This window comes from Acanthochromis polyacanthus, chromosome 15 (genome assembly GCF_021347895.1).
Source record: "Acanthochromis polyacanthus isolate Apoly-LR-REF ecotype Palm Island chromosome 15, KAUST_Apoly_ChrSc, whole genome shotgun sequence".
In the NCBI taxonomy this organism is placed as follows: Eukaryota; Metazoa; Chordata; class Actinopteri; family Pomacentridae; genus Acanthochromis; species Acanthochromis polyacanthus.
Window position 1 is genome coordinate 20,221,750 of NC_067127.1, and position 25,644 is coordinate 20,247,393.

The 25,644-nt window shown below is 40.5% G+C and overlaps 2 protein-coding genes and 1 long non-coding RNA gene across 3 annotated transcripts in view; 1 reads left to right on the forward strand and 2 right to left on the reverse strand.

The window, feature by feature from the left end:
- piezo1 (piezo-type mechanosensitive ion channel component 1) overlaps nucleotides 1-9,785 on the reverse strand; it is a 75,696-nt gene extending 65,911 nt beyond the window's left edge. Inside the window, 1 exon segment of the mRNA XM_051960120.1 lies at nucleotides 9,266-9,785. Coding sequence (XP_051816080.1) covers nucleotides 9,266-9,329 — 64 coding nt within the window. The 5' untranslated portion in view covers nucleotides 9,330-9,785.
- Nucleotides 9,786-12,905: 3,120 nt separating this feature from the next.
- Nucleotides 12,906-14,453, reverse strand: LOC127537544 (uncharacterized). The gene is made up of 2 exons (XR_007947264.1): nucleotides 14,252-14,453; nucleotides 12,906-14,069 (listed from the first exon to the last, which is right to left on the reverse strand). It is a non-coding gene; the product is annotated as an uncharacterized LOC127537544 (long non-coding RNA).
- A 65-nt stretch (nucleotides 14,454-14,518) lies between these two features.
- cdt1 (chromatin licensing and DNA replication factor 1) lies at nucleotides 14,519-24,645 on the forward strand. The gene is made up of 10 exons (XM_022200338.2): nucleotides 14,519-15,211; nucleotides 19,700-19,855; nucleotides 19,995-20,296; nucleotides 20,392-20,586; nucleotides 21,023-21,168; nucleotides 21,333-21,433; nucleotides 21,642-21,830; nucleotides 22,427-22,600; nucleotides 22,742-22,943; nucleotides 23,113-24,645. The coding sequence occupies exons 1-10, from the start codon at nucleotides 14,786-14,788 to the stop codon at nucleotides 23,274-23,276; spliced, it is 2,055 nt and encodes a 684-aa protein (XP_022056030.2). The 5' UTR covers nucleotides 14,519-14,785; the 3' UTR covers nucleotides 23,277-24,645.
- Nucleotides 24,646-25,644: the final 999 nt, after the last annotated feature.

The window sequence follows — 25,644 nt, forward strand, 5'->3', positions numbered from 1 at the left end:
AGGGACACCCAGGGCAGGTCCCCAGTCTATCACAAGGCGACATATACAGACAACCAAACACACTCACATTCACACCTACGGGCAATTTACAATCACCAATTAACCTCAGCATGTTTTTGGTCTGTGGGAGAAAGCAAGAGAACCCAGAGAGAACCCACACATGCACAGGGAGGACATGCAAGCCCCATGCAGAAAGATCCCAGACCGGGACACGAACTGGGGGTCTCCTAGCTGCAAGGCGACAACACTAAAGACAGAGCTACTGTGCAGCCCTGACAAAAAAAAAAAAAAATCACTGGTTTCATTTAAATTCATCTTTCAGATCCTTGTATCACGTCAAGTCAAGCAGGGCTCATTATACTGGACTTGCTAGAGCCATCTTTACACAGAATTTGCATTAATTGCAATCTGCAGGAAACAAAATAAATGCAACAGGCAACAGCACAGCAGCAGGCAAAACCCCAAGAATAAGTCCACGAGGCTACCTGGAGGACGAGGCCTCAAGGTGGACAACTAACAGCACTACATTTTTATCCTTCAACTGATGTTTCTGTTGATAATGTTTCCATGTTCCACCTCTCTACCCTGTGATTTAGGATGTCTGATCGTGCTGTAATCAGTTCTAAATGTTTTATGCCTCTTTACAAGCCTCATGTTGCAGAATGATACCCACTTTGCCTTACTATACAAGTTTTACAAGCGCCTACATTTGGCTTCCTCAATCCTGCAGACAAAACTAGGAAATACTTTGAACTGACTGGAAAATGTCATTTTCACATTCCTCTAGTCTTTTCCTTTCATGGTGAACATCTCCAGGACAGTGCAAAGGCATGTAGAAATCTGACCTGATGTTTTACGGCTGCAAAATAACAACAATCATATCAGAAATTCTCTCACCTAGTGAAAACTAGAGGGACAAGTTTTTGCAGTCAGTTCTGTCTGTGTGCTTTATTTACATAGAGAAAAAAACATCAAGTCTGCTGCGCAACACCTAAAAACTAAGAGCAGAAAAACTACATGTGATGAAGGTGCTTTCCAACTCAGCTGTTTTGGAATGGAACATTCAGTGTGCGTGTGTGTGTGTGTGTGTGTGTGTGTGTGTGTGTGTGTGTGTGTAGCTGAATCCATGCTGACCAACTTTCCTGTTTTTATGGAAAAAAACAGGCACAGACATTTATAATTCACACACATACTCCCTCTGTCTCTCTCACACACACATAAACACAGCTACACTGTGTCATTACACACTATGTTGTGATAGTGCTGCTGAAGGTATTTAATGGGGAGTTGATGTTATAATGATTGGGCCCCTGAGTGTACAAGTTAACAATGAGTTAGGTGCATGGTTTCTACCATGACCTCAGTGTTTATTTGCTTCCATGACAGTAAAAACATTAACAGAACCACACAGAACTCTGACGGTAAACGTAGGAGCAAGTGAACATTCTAAATCCTGAGGGGAAAAAAAACAGATGTGCTATCAACTCTCACTAACGGACCAGAGATATGGATGTTGATTCAAAGTAATCTTTTAAGTATAGACATTTCCAGCATTCAGTGGTCTGCTGAGGTCGCTAGAATGTATACCAAAAACTTTAATTGGTCTGTTAACACCAGAAACTACACGATAAATCATGGCTGATCAAAACTGGTTAAAATATCACAAAGAACAGAACATATGACAGATAAAAGTCCCTTATCAACCTAGAAGGTTAGATGAAATTGTTCAGCTGCTACCCATGCTGCACAATTTGTACAGTGAAGTTATGAGGAGTTATGAGTTATGAAGAGTGATCTTCACAGGTGGGACCTAACTGGCCAGGTTTTCTATTACCGGACTATTCTATTACATTCACTGATGATGGGGTGAGGGCTAGAGTGGTGGTCATAATAATCTTCCTTCAGACTTTGTAAACATCAGTAGTCCATACCACTGTCAAACCAGAGGGATGGATAGATGGATAGATGGATAGATGGATAGAATGTGCAAAAAGTCCCTCACAAAAATAAATGTGAGTAGTACATGATTATTGTTGCGGGTTGCACAGTGGATTATTGGTTAGCACTGCTGCCTCACAGCTAGAAGAGCTAGTTCGTGTCCTGGGTCTGGGATCTTTCTGCATGGAGTTTGCATGTTCATGCTCATGTTCTGTGCATGCGTGGGTTTTCTCCAAGTACTCTGGCATACTCCCACAGTCCAGAAACATGCTGGTGTGAATGTGAGAGTGCTTGTTGGTCTCTATGTGCAGACCTGTGATAGACGTGGCCCTGTCCAGGGTGTCCCCTGTCTTCACCTGGGATAGACTCCAGCGCGCCCACGACCCTAGTGAGGTGTATAGACTAATGAGTGGTGTATAGACTATAATGAATAGATGGATGATTGTTATTGTATAATTGTATATTCACACAAAATGTGAAAAAACTTGCTTCAGTGTTAAAGCACACTAGTCAGCTAATAATATGTCCAAACATCTGAAGTGGGAACATCTTTTCCATTGTGTAGAGTTGGCATCAATGCATTTTAAATGTCAGAGCTATTCTCTTTAAACAATCTTTTCTATCTGCTAAATTCCAATTTTATGGGAACTCTCAGCTGTGAGACTATGCAGCCAGTGTGTCAGTGATGGTTTGAAACCTATTCTTTACCAAAGGATGTTTGTGCTTGCTACAGAGATTTGCTGTTTTAATGCATTAAATAACTACCAAGAAACCCTCTCACCCTTGAATGTGCACCTATTCCCTTGTAAAGCATAACTAACACATCATTTTTAATTTGGTTTACATGTGTTTAAATGGCATCTACAACTCCCAGAAAATTACCTTTGTGGTCAAATATTCCAGGAGTTAATGATCTAATAAGGACAAGCCAGAAAGAGTGCTGGAGGAGATGCTGTTCTGGTGCCAAGTTCTCCAAACATGTCACATCTTGGCTCCAACATGCAACAGCATGTCTTTAAAACAAAACAAAGAAACTCCACTTAGGAAAATCTGACATATCTGCAAAGTCTAGAAAAGGATGGAGAGTTTAACATTTTTAGAAAGCTGCTGCCCATTTTCCTGATGGTTTCAAGACAAAAGACCAAATACTGATGATGAGATCGCACCATTCATCTGCATTCCTCTCTCTGGCTTACTATCAAATGCCACACAGCTCACACATACTCTACGTATTTCTCACTAAGCCATAAAGTCTTGTTGAACTGCCATAGTGTGCAATGGATCTGACTCACTGGCTTAGTAGTGCTCATACACAATGCCCCTTTCTTAAACATGGTCATTTTTGTGTTCAGTTTGTGTATTGATATGAGAGATACATATCCACTCCAAGCCTGGAACAAACACAGGGTACGTGACGGAAGCACTGCTATTTTTGTGTTTTTGTTTACGATTATTTTACTGAGAACAAAATGTGGAAAATCAACTGCAGCTGCAACTACACTTCATTTGCTAACAAGACTTGGAGGTGTTCCCACACCAGCTTTTCCTGAAGCTTGTATACATTTTATTCGGTTTGATCTACAAGCCTTATGAAGATGTTTTAAAACATCAGTAACAAAGAAACAGGATTTGATGCAGAATGGCCATCTGGGATTTAATATATTTTTCACGGATGTTGTCAGTGTCAGTGCTAATAAAAGTCCAATGTATGATGCCATTCAAATGTATTCAACACCACTCTAACATGCATCGATCAGGTATAACATTATGACCACCGGCCTAATACTGTGTTGGTCCCCCTTTTGCTGCCAAAATAGCCCTGGACTCCACTAGACCCCTGAAGGTGTGCTGTGGTAAGATGTTAGCAGCAGATCCTTTAAGTCCTGCAAGTTACAAGGTGGGGCCTCCATAGATTGGACTTGGTTGTCTAGCACATCCCATAGTTGCTCGATTGGATTAAGATCTGGGGAAATGGAGGCCAAGTCAACACCTCAAACTCGTTGTTGTGCTCTTCAAACCATTTCTGAACCATTTTTGCTTTGTGGCACAGCACATTATCCTGCTGAAAGAGCCCACAGCTATCACGGAATACCGTTTCCATGAAAAGGTGTACATGGTCTGCAACAATGCTTAGGTAGGTGGTACGCGTCAAAGTAACATCCACATGGATGGCAGGACCCAATGTCGTCCTAAGCATCACACTGCCTGCGCCAGCTTGCCTTCTTCCCATAGTGCATCCTGGTACCATGTGTTCCCCAGGTGAACAACACACACGCACCCGGTCATCCAGGTGATGTAAAAGAACACGTGATTCATCAGACCAGGCCACCTTCTTCCATTGCTCCATGGTCCAGTTCTGATGCTCACGTGTCCATTGTTGGTGCACAGGGGTCAGCATGGTCACCCTGACTGGTCTGTGGCTATGCAGCCTCATGCACTGCATATTCTGACACGTTTCTATCAGAACCAAAATGAACTTCTTCAGCAATTTGAGCAACAGTAGCTCATCTGTTGGATCAAACCACACAGACCAGTCTTTACTCCCCACATGCACCAATGAGCATAGGCCGGCCATGACCTTGGTGCTGGTGCACCTCCTGATAGATATTGACCACTGCAGACCAGGAACACCCCACAAGGGCTGCAGTTTTGGAGATGCTCTGATCCAGTCATCGAACTATCACAATTTGGTCCTCGTCAAACTCGCTCAAATCCTTACACTTGCCAATTTTTCCTGATTCTAATACATGTTTATGAGGACAAAATGTTCACTTGCTTTGGCTATTGGCTATTGGCTATTTTTAAAAAGAAACTGAAAACCTATTTCTTTAATTTGGCTTTTTATTCTGGCTGATTTTATTGTCACGGCTATTGTTTTGTTTTAGCATTTTTCTTGTTTTATGTTTTTCTTGTTGTATTCCTAGTTTTACTCTGTTTTTTTTAAACTTTTATATTTTATATCACTTTGTTCAAGCACTTTGGGCTGCATTTTGTGCATGAAAAGTGCTCTATAAATAAAGTTTTATTATTATTATTATTATTATTATTACTTGCTGTCTAATATATCCAACCCACTAACAGGTGCCATGACGAAGAGATGATCAGTGCTATTCACTTCACCTGTCAGTGGTCATAATGATATGCCTGGTTGGTATATGTAAGTTGCTTTCTTACTGCTTTTTCAAAGAAGTATTTCCAAGAGATCCTGTAAACTTTGTTAAATGTTGAATATAAAGTTACTGAAATGCCTTTTAAATGAGGATTTCAATCTAAACAATTTCAGTTTTAGCAGATGACTAAACCTCTATTCAGGTGCCCCAGTCATAAATCTTAACTTTGAAATAAAGCTGTAAATACAACTGACAGGTTTCTTTCATTATTGTTATTTATTAGTATTTTTATCAAATTTGCCTGTAAATCTAAAAACAGTGGTTACACTATGAAACAGCAATCAAATTACCAATTTAACCATTCTGGGATTTTGTCACATAGGAAACAAAGCCTTTGCTCTTAAGCCCAAACCACCCAAAGTCTCCAAAGTTCACTGTGCTACCTTCCATATAGAAGACATTTAGATGAGGTGTGTGATTATTATTTATTATATTTTTAACATTTGAAATCAACATTTTGAAGATGTCATGCCATTCCCTTTAAAAGCCTGATAGAGCACAGTCAGTTCATAGTTATCTGGTTATAAGCAAGTTTGGAAACATAACCACTGAAGCATGCAGCTGTGTATGGGTAACACGTACTTTTTGCAAATGTATGATGAGTGGTATGGAAAATGAATGGACTGATAGGGTTCAATGCTTGTAAAAGCCGTAACTGAGTTTATGACATCTAAATCAAATGCAACAGTCACGTATATGAAGTCAATGCAGTAACACATAGTTTAGAGATGGCAAAGCATCACAAGCTGTGTGCGTGTGTGTGTGTGTGTGTGTGTGTGTGTGTGTGTGTGTGTGTGTGTGTGTGTGTGTGTGTGTGTGTGTGTGTGTGTGTGTGTGTGTGTGTGTGTGTGTGTGTGTTACATTGTGGGGACCTGCTTCCCTAAAATCACTCAACTGTCAAATGGGTGGGGTGTAAAATTCCTGGTTTAAGATCAAGGTAGGTGAGGATCAAACTAGCAGCTGTTTGGCTTAAGGAGGAAATGATTTTAAGTCCATATTATGTCTTCTGAAGTAATGGAAACATGAGTGCGTGTGGCAACATTTTGGCATCTTTCACTTCCTTTGACTCAACACAATAATGTAAGTGCTGAAAGAACCAAACATTCAAGTAGCTACATGTGACATCCTGTCAGCGGACTCCTTCCTTCTATCTTTGATTTCTCTCTCTTGCTCTCTTTCTCTCTCTCTCATTATCATCTACATAAACACATAAAAAATGGAGTTGTTTATAACAAAAACCTCACTATGCTCCCTACAGTACAGTCATTTATACACATTCTATACTCTATTATATTGCTGCTTTATTTGTCTCCTAAAGTGACATCAATCTGTCACTGACAAACGGGGTGCTTTGACATTAACATATTCCTCATGACTTCATTCAAACATACCCACCACAAAGACGTACAGAACCACAGCATGCTTGCGATATTTGTCATTCATATGAGAGTGGATAGTATATCAAGTCTTGCATGATTGATAACAACACAATAATAAACAAAAGATGGAATCTAAACTAATAACAAGCTTATCAAATTATGAAAACAACTAATATTCATCATTCTTTGTATCTAAGATGATGTCTGCTATGTAACTAATTAATTAACTGCAGCTTGTAAAGTGACAACAGTGTGTGAAGAAAAGCACACAGTCTGACTTGCCATTACATCCTGACCCAGAATGATCCTTTCCTCACGTCGTGGATAGTTTATATTTAGAGGTAATTAAGTAGTTTGGACTTGCGCCGTGTTGAAAGGGATACGGAAAGAGCTCTGTTACAGATTTGATTTAAAAAAATCGTGACCAGGGTGCTCAAACAAACACAAAGCCCACAAAACATGAAGTCATTAGATTAATGGAAAGGAGTGCATGTTAGTGTTGATAGGGTGAGTGATCTGTACATGTGTGTGTGCCTGATTACCTGTGATTGAGTACTGACCACTGTATTGGTGGGTTAGTCAGCTGTCTGTGGATTTAACACAAGACTTACTTTTACTCATTGTTAGCTGTAAACCTGTCTACTGACCAGCCAGATCAGTGGTGATGATTATAGAACAATCATCTACACCTGCATAACACCTATGGCATCATTACTAGAGATGACGTCCGCAAACAAGTCAGTCATTTGAATGGTCCGTTTAAGTGAACAATGAGAACTGGTTCGCAGTTACGAGATGGTCTTATGTGCAAATTGTAGAGCGCAGCGCATTATTTGTCAGAAAAGCATCTCTTTCAAGTCAACGAACAACTTACACCGCCATATGAAAACTCAGCACCCAACAGTAATAATGTCAGATGTCAGCAAAGAACGGACTGACTCAGGCACTAATGAGGGCAACATCTCCGTCAGTCCCTCTTCCACTGATTCCTCTAGTTCTGCCTTCACATCAGGTAATGTAAGACGCCACCCACCAATTGAGTATATATTGGTGGGATGTGTAAGTTTGAATTATTCTGATCCATATTGTGTCCTATAGCTGCTACCAGTGACTGCTTCCTTGATTAAAACATGTGATCCCTGGCTGATTTCTAAAAAATAAATTAACATAACAAGGAGCCAGTCTTTTGAACGACTCTTCAAAAGGTTCTCAAGATCCGTCTCTCTTCAAAGACCCATAAATCCCATCTCTAATCATTACTTCTTAAATACTGAGCGCCTGATTGATGTGTTGTCTGTGGATTTAACACAGGGCTTACTTTAACCCTTTGTAAGCTGTAAGCCTGTTTACTGGCCGACCTAATCAAGGGTGATGACTATAATATGATCATCTGTACCTGAATAACACCCAAGGTATCATTACTCAATGCTCACACAGTGATGATGTCAATCTTAACCCGAGGAAGAACAGCCATACACACCCACAGTAAGAATTCACTTACATTCTACTCAAAGGTTAGGGTTTGGAGCCATGGATGTCAAAATTTAGACATTTTCTCACACTTCATCACAGAAAGAGAGTCTACAAGAATTTCAAGTTCATATCTGGCAGGCAGGGAAAGACATAAAACAGGCGTTAGTTATCATTTCTAATTGAAATTTCATATAGTCTGGCACAAGCTGCCAGTAAAACCTAGTTAAGGCTTTTTTACATTTACCAATCAGCTACTTTAAAGTTCTGAAAAGTCTATACAAAAATATAAGGTGCTTTTTGCCAGGTATTCTACACTTTAACCTATAACTGTGATTCTTTGAGCATCCCAGAAAATGTATACTTTTCAAACCGCCATTAAAGCACATGGAAGGCTTCACAGACACAACACTGAGTCAGTTCTTGACCTGAAGGATGGATCAAATCTCAGCATGCCTGCACCTTTAAGTGTGCTGTAAATGTAATCACTCAAAGATGAGGAGCTCCCACTTCAAATGGAAAACGCAGATCTGGAGAGGGGTACGACCAAAGGATGGATCCTGTTATTACCTTGTCTAAAATTATCATCTTCAAGCAGGAAACTATTTAAGTATCAGGTTGAGAAATGCACAGGAAAAAAAGACATAAGGGCACAGAAAACTACTGACAGGATGACAGCTCAGTGTTACCAGCATTATTAGCAAACCACAAGAGACCAATGGCCACATGGTAACACAACTCGTGAAGGGAAATGTGTTAATATTGGCGGGCATAAAGTTGTCTGACATTACTCATAAGTTCAGAATGTCTCAGCCTGTCAGTTCACGCGCACAGTTGGTAGAAAACAACCAAACTAACCAGACTTTCTGAAGTCACTCCTCATCCAGCATGTTAAGCAACAACAACAATAATATAACATAAAGCTGTATAAGCAGTGATCGCTGCTTTGGAGACATTTTTACACAGCTGCAGCCGTTTACATTATCGGATTTCACCACCACGGGAAGAGAAACCGACACCGACTGTTCCAAAATGACTGAGATTTTTAGTGTGAGCTTAACCTGTGACTTTCTTCAGATCCTGTGTCCTACATGTAGTGTCGTTTGCAGTCACGTTAATTACCAGACACCAGAAATAGAGGAGGACTGCGGGAGTTTTACGGTCCTGTGTCTCACTGCTCCAGCAGTTACCACCCAGTGTGTTACGAGTTTCACTGTCCGCCTCAGAGCAGAGGAAACGAGTGCAGTTGTTAAACTTTACGAAACTTTTTCAGCACTTCTTTGTGTTCAACAATAACGAGCGAGTTACCTGTTAGCAGCGTGGAGGGCAGCAGAAAGCAGTAGAACAGCCAGACCACCACCTGAAGATCCATGTCAGCGCTGATCAGTACTCCCCCCGATAATCAACGACGATAGATCGATAACTACCACAGATTGGGGTTCGCTGTGTTAATAAACGGCTCCATCAGAGTTCACTGATGACACGTGACAATGGAATAAATAGGCCATTAATCCAAAATGTCCCCATGATCTCCCATGAAAAGCACACACATACACACACCAAAAAAAAAAACTTAAGTGGATGTCCAAGTTGAGAGAAAAGCTTCCGATTGCTCTCCTGTATTGATCTTGTGTGTGTTTCCAGCCGGAAGATCAGTGTCAAGCAGCAGATGAACGCGTTTCAGGACAGCCACCGAGGCAGGAGGCTATGGTAGCATTTGTTCCTTCGGAGGGGCCCAGTCTGAAGCTGCTCTGTTGTAGGTGGAAAATGTGATTCACAGCAAGTGAGTCTTAGGGGCGTTCATAGAGGAGCTATTCTCCACTGAGCTGCTGGTCGCCTCCCTGCAGCTAATATGGGACTAACTTTCACCTCAGTCAACACTGCGTGACTCTACAGTAATGCTCTACAATGTGTGTTTCACTACAAAGTTGTTTTGGTAATTGTATGCGTTTTTCTGTCTAGTTTTTTGCCTTTATGATACTTTACTGTCTCAAATTAACCAGATGAATCATAAATTAAAAATGTTACGCAAAGAAATGCATAGAAAAATAATTCCACATGTTTTGACTGGCAAGTATTATACATGTGTTCAGGCTGGTACTTGTGACATGACCACAACAATCAATCAGACACACATCCAAGTCTTCATTGAAGCTGCAATATGCATGTACCACCTGATCCAGACCACATGTGAGTCAACAGCCCCCTCTGCTGCACAACAACCATCCATCTACACACAGCTTAATCCTCATTAATTTTACTACTAATTTAATTATCCTCACTAATGGAGCCTATCCCAGCTGACTTAGGGGGTCACCAGTCTATCACAGGGCTACATAGAGACACTCACATTCACCTATGGACAATTTTAGAGTTATTAATTAACCGCAACATATTTTTTGGACAGCCCACACAACAACCAGCTCCAAAGAAAGTCCCAGTGTGAAAGGATTTCACTGTGACAGAGTAAGATATGATCAAAGGAGAGAATATCCAAATGTAAAAATACTCACTGAAGTGAACCTATTTCTGTTTTACTGGAGAAGTAGGCATGTCTGCTTGTGGGTAATAAAGATGTGTGTCTACTAAACTGGATTAATGATTGTTTTGATTGTAAAGCATATAAATGTTTCATATTCTTGTTTTATAAGTTAGTTACACAATAAAATCTAATATAGACTCTGAAAACAAAACATCGATTCATTCCCAGATTTCACACTCCAACTCAAAACACATTTGTTTCTAATTACCTATTCTATCTGAGCCCAATTGCTCTGTCCCTTGCATTGATTTTACTGTTTATAGTGTGCATTTTGTGTATATATGTATATGTCTGGAAGTTGTCCTTAAGTGCTAAAAAAGGCACCTTCAAATAAAATGTATTATTATTTGTTATAATAAAGTCTTTTCAATGAGAATGTTCCTTTGCCTGTATACAGATAGGATTGACTCAGTTCTAGAAAAAAAATAGTGGTGTAAAAATAAATAAATAAATAAATAAATAAAGACAATATCTTGATGACTATTGTTCGTGAAAAAAAATCAGAGGAGTTTTGTCTCTGCACCATTGACAGTGATATGTAGTATGATATCTGATGGTAATTATTTAAAATAATAAATCCTTTCCTCATTTTTCATTCCTCAAATTTCAGTCAAGAGTCATTATACTTTTTTTTTTTTTTTGAGTCATTATACGAGTACAGAATGGCAGCAATACCGAGAAACGCAACTTAGGAACTTCAGTGAAAAATGTACCAAGTCTATTAAAATATAATAGCATCGACATTTGATATTAGCTGGGCAGCTTAGCGATATGATGGGGACCGACTTGACAAAAGTGTCAAATTTTGTGAGGCAATTCTGTAGACCCTACTTATTAATTTTTTGCTAGGCCCCATCAAAATTGGCCAATGGGGCCCAGTCACGTGACGTCATCAATTTTTCCATAGCATTAATAGAGGAAAATACTGCATATACATTAGGGTGCATCGTTTGCCCCATGTCAGAATCTTAACTCATACGAGTCACCAAAATGTTCCTTTTGATAAACTATTTAACATGGCAAAGTTTTAATTTTCTGTGACAATTCCCATGTGGGCGTTGCCGAGCCCGAAAATACCAATTTTACACTATTTTCGCCTTTATTTTGCATCTTTTAGCGCATACTGTTGAACCCTTGATTGACCATAATGCACTCATAAAGACCATAATTTTGCTCAGTGAAGTCAAAAACACAGCCACATTTTATTATCCAATAGCTATGTTTCTACTTTGTTGGTAAATTTCCATGATTTTTTTCTCCATTTTCACTTGAAAAAAAACTTAGTTTTGGCATCATCCTAAGAAGTAAGTTAAATACTTTTTGTTCTTTAGATTGTACTGTGAACAAAGCTTTAGATCATAGCTATAGTTTGAGCCAAGTAGCTTCAAATAAGCATGTATTTCCTTTACCAGTGTTCATGATCTTGCTGCTAGCTGACACTAAATTTTTTTGCTTTAGGTAGTCTTAATGCTGGCTATTTCAGTCAATGTAACAGTCAAGAAACTGTTTATGACAGATCCTTGCAGCCATCATTTACTACTTCACTGAAGTGTAGCTTATAACTTTTGTTGCAGCTTGCTTGGCAAAATGGAAACAAGAAACCAAACGGAGATCTTCGGACTAGGGCCTAAAATAACAGAGGATGATGCTGTTATCAAGGGTGGTCGACTGCCGACTGGCATGCAAGTTCTGAGATGTCTTTGCTACCATCTTGAATCTGGTAGCTCAGAAAACAAGACCAAGTATGAGGCTGCAAAAGAAGTGGTGAAACAGATAGTCGTCTTCTATGAAAAAGCAAACATCCCTATGATCAGTGATAACAAAGCAGGCCAGAAGATTATGCGATTGTATGAAAATAATCAAAAGCTTAGGAGGATACCAGTAAACCAACGCCAATCAGACACTTCTCAGAAACGACTGAAGGATTCCCAGGAAGACCTAGCAAAAACAATGCCACTTTGGTGTCCAGATGCTTTGTCAATTATGAAAAATGAAGAGGACAAATCTTTTCTCCAGTCTTTGTTGTTGTTTTGGTTTTATCATTTTAAATGTATTTTTTGATTAGATAAATATGTCTGGCTTCAAGTTAACTCTCAGTTGTTATATCTTTAGTTGTAATTAATGCACTTAATGCGCAGCAGTTTTCGCGCATTAAACCCTTCGTTAACACAAATATTGACATTTTCAAGCCTCCTAATGCCCACATAGCAAATGTCCTATCTAACCCAAATTTTACTCAGATGTATAGTTTTTCAAAAGGAACAAAATGATACATGGTACAGGACAATCAGACAAGTTTAAAAATTTTATGGGGCAAACGATGCACCCTAATATACATGTCTAAGCAAGATGTTTTAAAAATTTAAAGGCAATATGATCAATTCAATGAATAAAATCAGAAAAGGATACATTTCAAATAATTTTTTAATCAATAAACATTCATATTTTGCGAGATATTTGTTTATGGTTTGACAAAACTCGAAAATAAGGCCAAAAAATCATCTCGCGACATTGTACGTAACTTGCTTCCATAGTGAAAATGACAATTAAACATTAATTTGTTTCAGAAATATTAGTGTTTATAACTGCTTATTCAGCCCCTTAAAGTTTTCAACATTTAGGAAAACGTCTTTAAAGCAATTCTGGCATGTACATCGGCAACCGCAGCTGGTACGAGTATGTGGATAGCCATTGATCTATTTGTCACAGCTGCACTTGCACCGTCTTGTGTATTGCCATCCACCTTTCCTGCAACCACATCTGGTGCCACATCCTCTTGCACCCTTGCATGCACATTTGACTAGTTGGCTGCAAGCTTCAGATGCTATTGGCAGTGTCGTCCAAAAAGGGAGCCAAGCCTTGCTGTCCTTGTCCAGAGTCCAGCCCCATCCCTCTGGAGATGGTGCTTGCTGCTGGGGCTGGTCAGCAGTGGTCCAAATGCTTGCCTGGTAGACAGCACGGTTTGAATGCTGTAATAATGCTCCCTGTGTGGGAGGAAGGGCTTCCATCATCATCTTGTCTCTGTGGCAAAACAGCTCTCTGCCGGCCTCATCAACAGAGCTCAGCTGGCTGGTTTTGTCATACAGGACAACTGTGAAACGTTCCAGCAATTTGAAGTGGTAGCTGTTCAACTCCATGGCAACAAAAGGATTCTCTGCAATGAACCTGAAGGCCTCTGTTACTGCAGAAACCTCAAAAATTGCATTTTTCCACGTACATGCTGTCAGTATGACCTGTGCATGTGGGGCCTAGCAAAAATTGAGAGTATTTTGGATGTAGATAGCTAGGAAAAAATGTCACACTTTTGTCAGATCTGTCCCCATCCGGTCAAAAAATCGACATAAGCTGCCTAACTATATCAGGTTTACAGGTTTACGGCCGATGTATTTAATAGAAACGTATATATATGTACAGTCAAGTCTCAATATGCAGAAAATGGTTCATGCTTTCTTGACATCAAGTTTAAATGACAGTATTTTTGGGGGGTTCACTTCTCCTTATAATGTCACCAGGTAGAAACATTGGTAAATCCGTTTGGTAAGTGGCATTGGTATTTTGGGTTTTCTTACTCTGGGACAGTGAGAGAAGAATGAGTCAGTATCACCATGCAACCATGAATGATCAAAGAAATCACCATGCCAGTAAAATCCTATGTAATTAAATGTATAGTCTATGGAAACTACTGTAACTGTTCCTTTAGCTTTCATCTTCTTCTGATTTGACGAGTTTAAAGGCGAATTACCGCCACCTACCGGCCTGGAGTGTGAAGCAGACGTTTGGTAGACGAAGAAAGACTCATATCCTCCAGTTTCCCTCATGAATTTTACTGGGTGGCTATAAGTGATACCTATGGTGATACTGTAATAGAAACGTTGAACGACAAAATAAGTTTCTCTGGTGCTGACGTCACTTCCTCCCTCTTTTTAATTCTCTCTTCTTCTTCTTTTTTTTTTTTTTTTTTTTTACAAATTAACACATTTTTACTCTACGAATTATTCTTGAAGAAAAAATAACTGTTGAAAAAGTTCCACAAAAAAAACCACAATGTGCAAATCTTTCAGTTTTGTGCAGACTCTTCTTTCGGCCGGTCCTTATTTTAGCACCTCCCATCACATTGGACCGGAAGAGGCGTGGCCTGGTTGATTCCGCGCGAAAATTCTTCTTCCTGTGGGGAGCGAATATTTCCGCAGTGTTTGTTGATGGGACTTATTCTTACCTCCCTCGCTTCATAGAACATCCGAGAAGTTTTTCGCTCTGCGGGTTTTTTGTGTGTGTCCCGGAGCAACATGTCTCAGGCTCGGGTTTCTGATTTCTTTCCCAGTAGCAAGAAAGGCACCGTCGCTCCGGCCAAGTCAGCCCCGCAGCACTGCGGAGCCTCTCCGACCAGATCAAAATCCTCTAAAAACAAAGACCCTTTTCTGTGCCCGTCCTCTGTTCGTGAGGAGTTTGTCCGAGTTATCGACGAGGCAGTGAGGCTGAACGACGGCGAGTCTGCTGCTAGCAACACCGCAAAACAGCCTCCCTGCAGTCCTCGGACACCGAAGCGGACGTCGTCTGATGCAGAGCTCCACGCCGGGGCAGCGGCCACCAGCGGGCACAGCGCTGCCAAGAAGAGACGACAGACGGAGGGACAAACTACAGCCAATGCTTCGGACAAAGGACAGAAAAGATCTGCAAGGAAGAAACTCATCCTGCCTGAAGAGACAGCACAGGTAATGATGATTTAGTTCTGCTCAAATTAATCAGCTTTTAACCTCGGTCTTGGAGACAAACGTTTTCTATTCACATTTGCTTTTCTCAGCTCCTCCCTGTTCCAGACCTGTGGGTCCTCAGCTGATTTCTGACCGGTCTGTATGTAGTAATGTGAATGTTGTGCCACGAACAGCAGGCAGACATATCGCATGTTTTTCTCATAGACTGTATATACAGTCTATATTTTTTTCTTGAACTTTCTGCTACGTGGAAATCAAAAAACTCCAAAATCCAGTTGCAGCCCTTTAAATTACAAGTCTTGTAATGACTGAGAGTTTCCACTAGAGCAAGGATCAGATCAGAAACTTTTCATAGAGGTGGCAAGATGGGGACACTGGAAATGTGTGGGTGGGGTGGCAGACAAAAACAAAAGACACAGCTGATTGTCTCAAATTCTGTTGTGCTTGTTGGAAACGATGTCAGTATGGAAATGAGGAAATCTTAAATACTGAGCGCCTGATTGATGGGTTGTCTGTGGATTTAACAAAGGACTTACTTTTACCCTTTGTGAGCTGTAAGCCTGTCTACTGACCAACCTAATCAAAGGTGATGACTATAATATAATCATCTGTAACTGAATAACATCTATGGTATCATTACTCAGTGGTCACACAGTGACGATGCCAATCTTAACCCGAGGAAGAACAGCCATGCTTAACCATGGTAAAGATTTACTCAAACAAATGTGAATATCATCTCACACTTCATCACAGCAACTGAGTCTACAAGAACTTAAAGTTTATATCTGGCAGACAAAACAGAGGAGGGACATGAAACAATCATTAGTTATCATTTCTAACTGGACTTTCGTATAAGCTTGAACTACTTGCCAGTAGAGCTTTGTTGAACCTAGTTAATGATTTTTTACATTTACCAATCAGTTTACTTTAAAGTTCAAAGAAGTTTATACTACTAAAACTGTAAGATGTTTTTTGCCAGGTATTCTACCGCATTAACCTATAACGGTGGTACAACAGTATGCATCCTATAAAATGTATACTTTCCAAACTGCTGATATACTTTGGTTTTCTTATTTCACAGTCAAAGACACTAATAATCTGATGTGCACAGATGAATACACATACTGTTGACATGCTGTGATAGCATATCCACACAATTCTGATTTTAATATTGATACATACATAACGTTGTGTGATAATTTATCAACATAAAAGATTTTACGGAACAAGAACATGTATTTTCATGATAATCATTGCTGAGCTAACCTTTGCCATAGGGGGTCTCGTTTGGAGAGGAGACAGAGATAGGAAAAAAAAATCATGTCAGAGATATTATATAATTCTAAGTAATTAATAAACTTATAGCTGTGTTGTGTTAAGTTGGGCCTGCACAGTGGATCAGTGATTGTTTGTTTCTATATGTAGCCCTGTTATAGACTGGTGACCTGTCCAGGGTGTCCCCTGTCTTCACCCTACGTCAGCTGGAATAGACTCCAGCCTCCTCACAACCCTAATGAGGATTAAGTGGTGTGTAAATGGTGGATGGGTGTGTGAAGTTGTACGCATAAAAGTGTGCACCTCTTTTGCTTCAGAACCATTCATTTTCATCCTCCTATTTGATGCTACACATATTTAATAAACTCAAAAGACTATTACTAACAACTGGAAGCAACAAAATGAACATCAGCTCCTGCTACCACTGAGCCATCTGTGTGTGTGCCTCCTTTGAGTAAAGACACACAAGGTCAGCTCAGGTTTGATCTGGGCCAAAAGTAGCCAAAGAGACTTCCAGAGTTACCGTGCATAATAGCCATGCATCCATACACTGCTTTATCCTCATCATAGTTATGGGGGGCTGAAGTCTATCTGAGCTTACTGAGGGTGAAGGTAGAGGACACCCTGGACAGGTCACCAGTCTGTCACAGGAGTACACAAAGAGACAAGCAATCACATTCACAGCTACGGACAGTTTAGAATTATCAATTAACCTCAGCGTGTTTTTGGACTGTGGGAAGAAGCTGGAGTACCCGGAGAAAACCCACGTATGCACAGGGAGTCATGCAAACTCCATGCAGAAAGATCCCAGGCTGAGGCTTGCACAGTGGGCTGGGACCTGGAAATCTAGAAAATTTGACCCCCTCCAAATTGCTTTTATTTTTGTTTTTCTTATAGTAGAATAAAAATCCAGTTCAACAACAAAAAAAAAAATCAAGTCAAACGGTCTATTCTTTAAAAAGTTAGGCCAGTTTGAATCTCAGGAAATTACACATTCCACAGGCGTAAAAAAATTGATATTTGAGCTTTTCATTCTATTTCTTTTTGAGAAATTAATAATTTTTACCTGAGATTTTAACAATATTCAGGTTTACCTGCTCCAAATTTTCTTAATTGCTAAAATTTAGAAGATTTCTGCAAAGTTTGGAAAAAATATAGTAAATTTTCACTTTTTTTTCTGAGACTATTTTCATGTACCACCCAGAATATTTTCACTTGCCATAAGCCAGATATGGGAAAGTATATATTTTCTGAAAGAATAGGATGTTAGGTGTTGAAAAATACAAGTGTCAGAAAATCTGGCTTATGGCAACTCTCACAGATCAAATTTTACTGAAGAAGGTCTAAGTTCCCCTGTGTGGACCTTGGGCGATTGATGTTAACACGTATGTATCGAAATTGTAAGTAGTACTTCTAATATACACATACTTTGCAGTATAAAAAGACTTCTAGATGTCTCTAAGTGTAACAACTGCCTTCAAATTTTGAAAATGGTCATTTAAGGCATCAATTTAGGGCAGATTTCATTAAAAATTCTTGAAATTTGGTAGATTTTTCCAGTTTAGACTTCATGTTTCACTGTTATGTTTTTTGTAAAGTAGTCATTTATTCTGCATAGAATTAGTTAATAAAACATTTGACGGCAATATCATGTCTCGCCTTTCAAATTTACGTTTAATCACCAAATTCCATCGGTGGAACCCTACACTTATGTCTAGAAAAATCTCCCTGCAGCCTTAACTTTTTAATATAATTTAAAGATATCTTTTTAGATGTATTCCCAAGTATATTGCAGTTGAAATGAGCCCTCAATCACTACCAGGGGATGATTTTTAGCCAAGATATTACATTTTTTCCAAAAAATAAGCCGAGCAGCCCACTGTGGCTTGGTCGCAAATTGGCGATCTTGTAGGCGAGGTGACGGTGCTAACCATAGAGCCACTGTGCAGCCCCAGGCAGAGTTCCAAAATTTTATAGGTTTTTTTCTTTATTTCATGATGCATTACATTTGCCCATTTAGAGTATGTGTTGTTGTGTGCAGTTTGCATACGACTGGGACATACAACTTTTTCAGAATGTTGCACCTTAAGCTGAGATGGTCTTGCTCTTACGCAGCCTGTGGTGCAAAGTGAGCTGTCATCAGTGAGGCTTGATCGTTTACACTCGTGCAACATTGAGATATGTTATCAGCTGCCCAGAGGATTGTGGCTTGGAGTGTCCAGAAGAGTGTGTTGATAAAAACACTGCAAAATGTGACTGGTTCTGGTATTTTTAGCATGCTACATTTGACGTGCTATGCATTGGAACATGCTAGATCTTTTTCTGACGTGCTATAGAGTGTGGTAGTTCAGATAGTGTCGGTCCAGATACTTGCAGCCTGCTCACAGATGCAGCACACTCTGTTGAACCTAGCAGCTTTGTACATTTGTGTCCTAATGCAGGTACAAAAGGATGTTAAAAGTTTAACAGAATTGCAATTTTATAACTGGCCACATGATAGTCCTTTCCATGACTATGTGAAGCATTTGACCATAGGCTAGCTGTCCGTCACGTCTCTCTTCTGTGGGCAGCAGACACACAGCTCTTATCTTTTCTGGTTGGAGTCTGCTGGTAGGACTCTGCTATTAATGCACTGTAGGACAGTAGCTGCATTTCTGTGCATTCTTGGCAGTAGTTTGGATGTGAAGAATACATATTTGCAACATAGTCGTCATGCACACACACATTTTGGGTTTGATGGGTTAATGAAATGTACGTCACGCAAACCTTCACGGTCTTACAGGTTTTGAGATATTAGTGACTTTATGTAGTCTTAAACCCATTATAGCAACAATTATATGACTGCACTTTCCGTGTCTGTCCCTGTTCAATTTAGCTAGAGAGTATAAATAAGGCTTTACCCACAGGCCTCACATAGCCCTTCTAGTAGCAGGCCTACACACTGCAGTCACAGAGTATACGTTGCTTTTTGTGTGTGTGTGAATGTAAATTGCCTGGATGTAATAACACTCTGAGCATTCGACAAGGGCGCTAAGTGCACCTGTGTTTTACCCAGACTTTGTTTTTTCTTCAGTGCTCGTCTGCTTTCTTGGACCCTAACAAAATGGCAACAATAAAAGACAGGTTTTGGTTTCCAGCAGGGTCACTCTGTGAATGTGGAAAAACTCATGACAATAAAGTTTGAGGTAAATCTATTCTGATGTGCATCTCCAGGCTGCAGTCCACCCCGTTCCCAGTGAGGCGATCCTGCAGCCCTTGACTCCATCCAGCTCCATTAGTGGACCGACTGCTGAGAACCAAGCTAAGCTACAGCCAAAACGCTCTCCACAGAGGAGCCAGGAGGAGAACCCTGCAGGACAAACTAAGAAGGTAACACCGCGGAGCAGGGCGCGCAGTTTTACAGAAAATACAAGCCAGCATTAGCATAATTTTGAGCATATGATGTAACTCTGACACTGAGATAAGTCTGAAGTCAACATTTTGATGACCCAATCGTTTAAATTAACAGGCTCTGTGTAAAGAGGATATTGCTGCTCTCAAGTCTCGCCTCCAGAGGATCAGGAAAGTCACAAAGGAAAGCACCAGCGCTGCTTCCTCAGCCTCAGCTTCCGCATCTTCCTCTTCAGCTTGTGTAGCCCCTAATGATACCACCCCCCCTGTTCAAAAGACCGCCACGTCTCCCACTTCTGATGCCAAAGCTCTCAAGCTAACTGTAGCACATGCCAAAGAGCTTGCAGCTAAAGCTGAGAGGAGGAGGGAAGAGAGAGAGACTCAAGAGGACAAACAGGCCGAGACACAAACTCAGGACAGGTGAGCTCATACACCCATACACCACAGGATCAGAAGCTTTCTGTGCACTTTCCCTAACATGAGGTCCTGTTTATTTATTTCCCTCTGTTGTCCAGCACTGAGCAGCCAGCATATCAGCGGTACCACACCCTAGCCCAGGCTGCCCTCCCAGGCCTCTCACTGCCTTACCAGTACAAGGTGCTGGCTGAGATGTTCAGGAGTATGGACACCGTGGTGGCCATGCTGCACAACCGCCGTGAGACGCCCACTTTCACCAAGATCAAGCAAGGAGTTCAGGACATGATGCATAAGTAGGTGGTGGGAGACACGAGCTGACATGAGTCAGATAATGACTGAATGAAATACAACCATATAGTCCTGTTTGATGTTACTGGTTGAGAATAATGCCTACTTTAAAAACAAAACACGATGCAGGTTTTGGTTGCTGGAATAGGTTTACACCTGAGCCTTGATTGTACTCCCATGCAAACAAACGTGGACAACTATAGACAGCACAGACGTGTTGTTGTTGCTGCTATTCAACTTATTTAGTCGATGATATCTGTTCATTCCATACTGTACAATGGGTCATATCTAGGTATTTTGCACACTCAATTTTGCTAGGCATGTACTATATAAGTAGTCAATGCAGGGTTGAAATCTAGACAGTACCAGGATGTGTTGGGACTGACTGCCACGCTGCAGATGCTAATAATTGTCTGTTTTTTTTTAAATTTCCTATTTGAGGCGGTTTGAGGAGAGCCACGTGGGTCAGATAAAGACTGTGTTCCCTGAGGCGTACTCGTTCAGACAGGAGAAGAACATCCCATCGTTCAACAGCAGCATAAAGAAGGGCAGCTACCAGCTCACTGTGGAGCCAGTCATTCCCTCTGGTTAGAACACACTTCTGGTTTTTTTAAGATGTAATTTGTTCTGTTCAAAATACTAAACTTCTGTGAACATTTAGTGTCAGTTCACCTTTTATTAACCACGTTGTTCTAAATAAACTGCGAACATGATTACATGTCCATTGATATTGTGTCCGCTGTCTTTTCAGGTCAGAATGAAGCCCAGCATGTGCTCTCAGCCTCTCGTCTCCTGGAGAGAAGGCAGATCTTCCACCAAAACCTGGTTTCTATTGTCAAGCACCACCACAAAGTCAGTATTTATACTGCTGTTAATACGTACCTTAATAATATAATAGTCCCATCATAACAGTAAATTAGGAGTTTCAAAAACAGCACACTCATAAATTTCAAAGTAAAAATCCTGATGTGGTATAAGCTGACATGGCTGTGTCCACTGAGAAGTGTTTGGTTGCAGTAAAACCTTCCAACTTCATTTTATACCACCTCTCTGTTTGCAGGCCTTCCTGTCCTCACTGGTTCCTCCAGTTTCTGTTCCAGAAGACAAACTGACTCGCTGGCACCCTCGCTTTAATGTGGACACTGTTCCAGCTGTCCAGACGAGTCCACTGCCTCAAGTTCCTCACACCGACAAACTGGTCACGGCTCAGGAGGTGCTAGACAAGGCCCGCGCTCTCATCACGCCCAAGGTGCCGTATCAGTTTAAGTGGTTTCTTGGCAGTAGTTCTGAAATTGATGTCTGATTTCTCAGAATATATCGGTATCAGGTTTTTATTGAACGCAGTACTCCTCCAAGGCTGCTCAGTCGTTGCAAAATTTCCGATGGATAAGCCCGCAGCAGTAGATTTGTAGTAGGATCGCAGTCATGTGATCGTCAGCAGGCAGCGTTCACTTGTTGTCATAGTTACAGTGACGCCGTGCTGCTATGTCGCAATGATAAAGAAATCTTTAACACATCCATGGATCCAGACTATAAGTCGCTTTGCTGCCAAAATCTAATCAGGTGGTCCTTGTGTCATTCCTGACCTTTCCTGAAAATTTCATTCAAATCCGTTTGTCTGTTATGGAGTAATGTTGCTGACAGACAGACGTACACCACAATTGTCAGTTTCTCACCCTTTAACACTCAGAGGTTCACGTATCAGCAAAATCTTCTCATTGTATTTTGTTTGTTTGCCAAATGTATCATTTCTAAAGACTGTTTATTCATCATATTAATTAAATATAAGCTCTGTCATCACTGCTCTTTCTAAATTAAATAGAATTTCTCGTTTCCTGTCTTCAGATGGAGAAGGCTCTGGTTTCGCTGGCTCTGAAGACGGAGGACAAAGCTACAGGGAGTAATGAGCCAAAGCTTTCACAGCAACCAGCAGCACCCCAAACATCAAATCCATCAAATGCTCCTGTGGCTCAGGTCCCAGTTGCCCTGAAAGGGGTGTCCCAGTCGCTGCTGGACCGGGTAGGTACACCAGGGGGAGGGTTCTTTAAGTGGGGAGTCACTAGTGCAGGGTTGGGCAGCATGGACTCGATTGTGTGATAAGAAAATGACGAGCATACCATGTTGTGATTTATCATACTGTTGGGTGTTTTTGTTTTTAAGATTCGGGCAAAGGAGGCCCAGAAGCTCCAGGCAGCCATGACCCGAAATCCCATCCAGGAGGAGCGCCTGTTGATGATGTCACGACTTGGGGAGCTGGCAAGGATTCTCCGCAATGTGTTTGTTGCAGAGAAAAAAGCTGCTTTGATAATGGAAGTGGCCTGTAACAGGATGGTGGCCAGCTACAGATCTACTCTCAGCATAGGTTGGTGCAAACGGAAAAGAAGAAATAAATATGCACGGATAATCGACCTTTTTAAAATCTTTTCGTAGTATTTGTTCCTGCTTCATGTCTGTTTGGGCAAGTAGAAAACGCATTCATTTGCAGGAGGGTTTGTCCGCAATGTAACTGACTGATCCTCTCGAATCAACAGGTGAAATGGAGAAACACGTCCGTCTGCTGGCAGAAGTGGCTGCTGACTGGCTGACCATTCATCCAATCAGGAAGGACTTCTACTTGAAGCTGAACAAGAACATGGAGCTCAGCATTGTTCTGGACAAACTGAGCCGCAGACTTCGAGAGGAAGAGAGACTCTGACAGACTTTTCATTCAGATTGAAATGACAGAATGATGACTGAGGTGGCCTTTCACTGAGTGCGCTCAGGTTCCTGCTGGCTAGTTGAAGCGCTGTATTTTTTTGAAAACATCGCTGCTTTGTTAGCAGGGTTTTGTGGCGTGCCCCTCTTGTGTTAATAGTTCTGGTATTCTTCCTGTGTTTGCAGGTTGTTTTAATTATTCTACTGTTAGTGTGCTTTTTTTTTTAAGCATCCACAAAGGTGTAATATTTGTCTACTGACTGCCAGTCTTTTAGGGATCAGTGTTCTACAATGTAGAGCTCATGAGTGTTTACATTTTAAGGGTCACTTTTTGATAATGTTTAAGAAATATAAGTATTTAACGGAGCACCACTGCCTCCAATTTCCTATACTGTGAATGCAGCTCGTTAAATATAATGCTAACTAATTTGGGTGACTTGTGTGAAAAGTTTTTCTTTTGACAGTGTGATGCCATGAAGTCAAGATCCTGTGAGGAGTCAGTGCTATGTTATCATAAAAGTTCTTTCTGCTGTGCTGACAGAAGTTAGTGAAAATAAAATTCTACTCACCTGTTAGCACCTGTTGTGAGTCTGTCACATCACTGCAACAGTTTGACTGTAACCTCACAGGTGAAACAAACTAGTTCATCCTTCGTTTGGAGGTGAGATCATTGAGGGAAAGATTTATGGTTTTGACATTTATGTCCTGTAAGCAAATGTAAATGTACTCCATGTCACAACAGTTTCTTCACTGGTAAAACAAATGAACAGATCTCATTTATTAAGCTTCCTGTAGAGCAACAACGTTTGAAAACATTCAACTTTAACTTCTTGCAAATAGCTACGACGATCCATCACACACACGAACATTAAGTAACAGGATGACCTTATCTTCAGGTCTTGTCTTAAGGCAAAACATTGTCAGTTCAATAAGTGTTGCACATTTTGTAATACAAGAAATGTAGACATGGAGAATTATAGAGCAGTTCTATACAATTAGATAACTTAAACATCCTGCTGTTGGGGCAGCAGTATTAACTATGCATTGGTTTGCAAAATGATGGTGATGAAGAAGATGCTGCTCTTGTGCAGGAGCTGAATAATGCGGCTGGAGGCGGTTGTAGCTCAAGCTAAATGCAACAGTTTTGGTGAAATCAGCACATGGTCCTGCTACCCAGCTTAGAAAAAAAGGTTGAACACAGAGGATGTGCTAGATGTGTTCTATCAAAGAAATGAGGTGTGAGTGACTCAGCCAGTCTGAGCTTAGTTTTAGAGATGACATTGTTTGACATGGAGAACATTATTGAACTCCATGTACATTTGAACTTGTTACCATCTCTAACCCTAAAAAATAAACAATTTAAAACTTAACATTTGTCTTTCTGTTAATGATCTAGTATGAAGTAATATGAGTAATAGAATTTACTACTTATTTAACTGTATGCTTGTTTATTCAGACCTTTGTCACATTTTTTTATTCCAACTTCTTTTTCCAACATGCTAGTGTTTCCATCCTTGCATATAGCAAAAGTAATGACTGCGATAATTAACTAAAACCAATGTGCAATCTTGACAGTAATAGCTTAATGAGAGAAAAAAGGTGAAAAAGTTGCCATGAGTGGTAGTGGGTCTAGTCTTGTCATGCAGAAACACGATTTTCCAAGATTTTGAGCTTTAACGAATGAGTTTAAGAGCTAAAAGGACAAAGCAAGTTCTGCTTGTAAGACAGAACATATTTCCTTAGCAGTTCTTATTATTGCCTTAATGATAATATATAAAATATTTTGAGATCACAGAGTATAGAAAAAACAAATATTTGTAATATAGTCGATGTAACAGAACATCTACACACAATGTGACAACATGTAGGACAGGTAAAGACGAGTCGTAACTAAACATCAGCTTCAGAAGTGGATGTCTCAACACAGGAGAGAAGCTCCTCAGGACAAGAAGGATAAAGGACATTCCTTTGATGACAGTAATGTCCACATGCTGGAAAAAGAGGACAGATGGTTTGAGAGAGTAAAGGAAGCCATGTTTGTCAAACTGGAACAGCTCTCTCTAAACAGAGGAGGAGGTCTGTGACACCATTTATCATGCACCTATAAGGCAGTGGTTCGGTCACTGCCCAGAAAGTTTCGCCATCATTAGCATCTTGAGTCCCTCCTGTCTTGGCTGATAAACATCCTTTGTCATGTAAAGTGGCAGCTCCATCATCATGATTGCTTCTTATTGTTGGTGGACCTACACCTGATTTCAGAACAACCACACCTGGTGGCATGTGAGTCACGGTTGTTAATTAACCATCAGTCATGTGACCCAGAGTGACTATTCTGTTTAAAACTGAAAAATGTCTTCAAAAAAACCTAC

Coding starts and splice junctions, on each gene's coding strand:
- cdt1 (XM_022200338.2), top strand. CDS start 14,786: ATGTCTCAGGCTCGGGTTTCTGATTTCTTTCCCAGTAGCAAGAAAGGC. Junction 20,587..21,022: donor GTTCAGGACATGATGCATAA/GTAGGTGGTGGG, acceptor TTCCTATTTGAG/GCGGTTTGAGGAGAGCCACG. Junction 21,434..21,641: donor TTGTCAAGCACCACCACAAA/GTCAGTATTTAT, acceptor CTCTGTTTGCAG/GCCTTCCTGTCCTCACTGGT.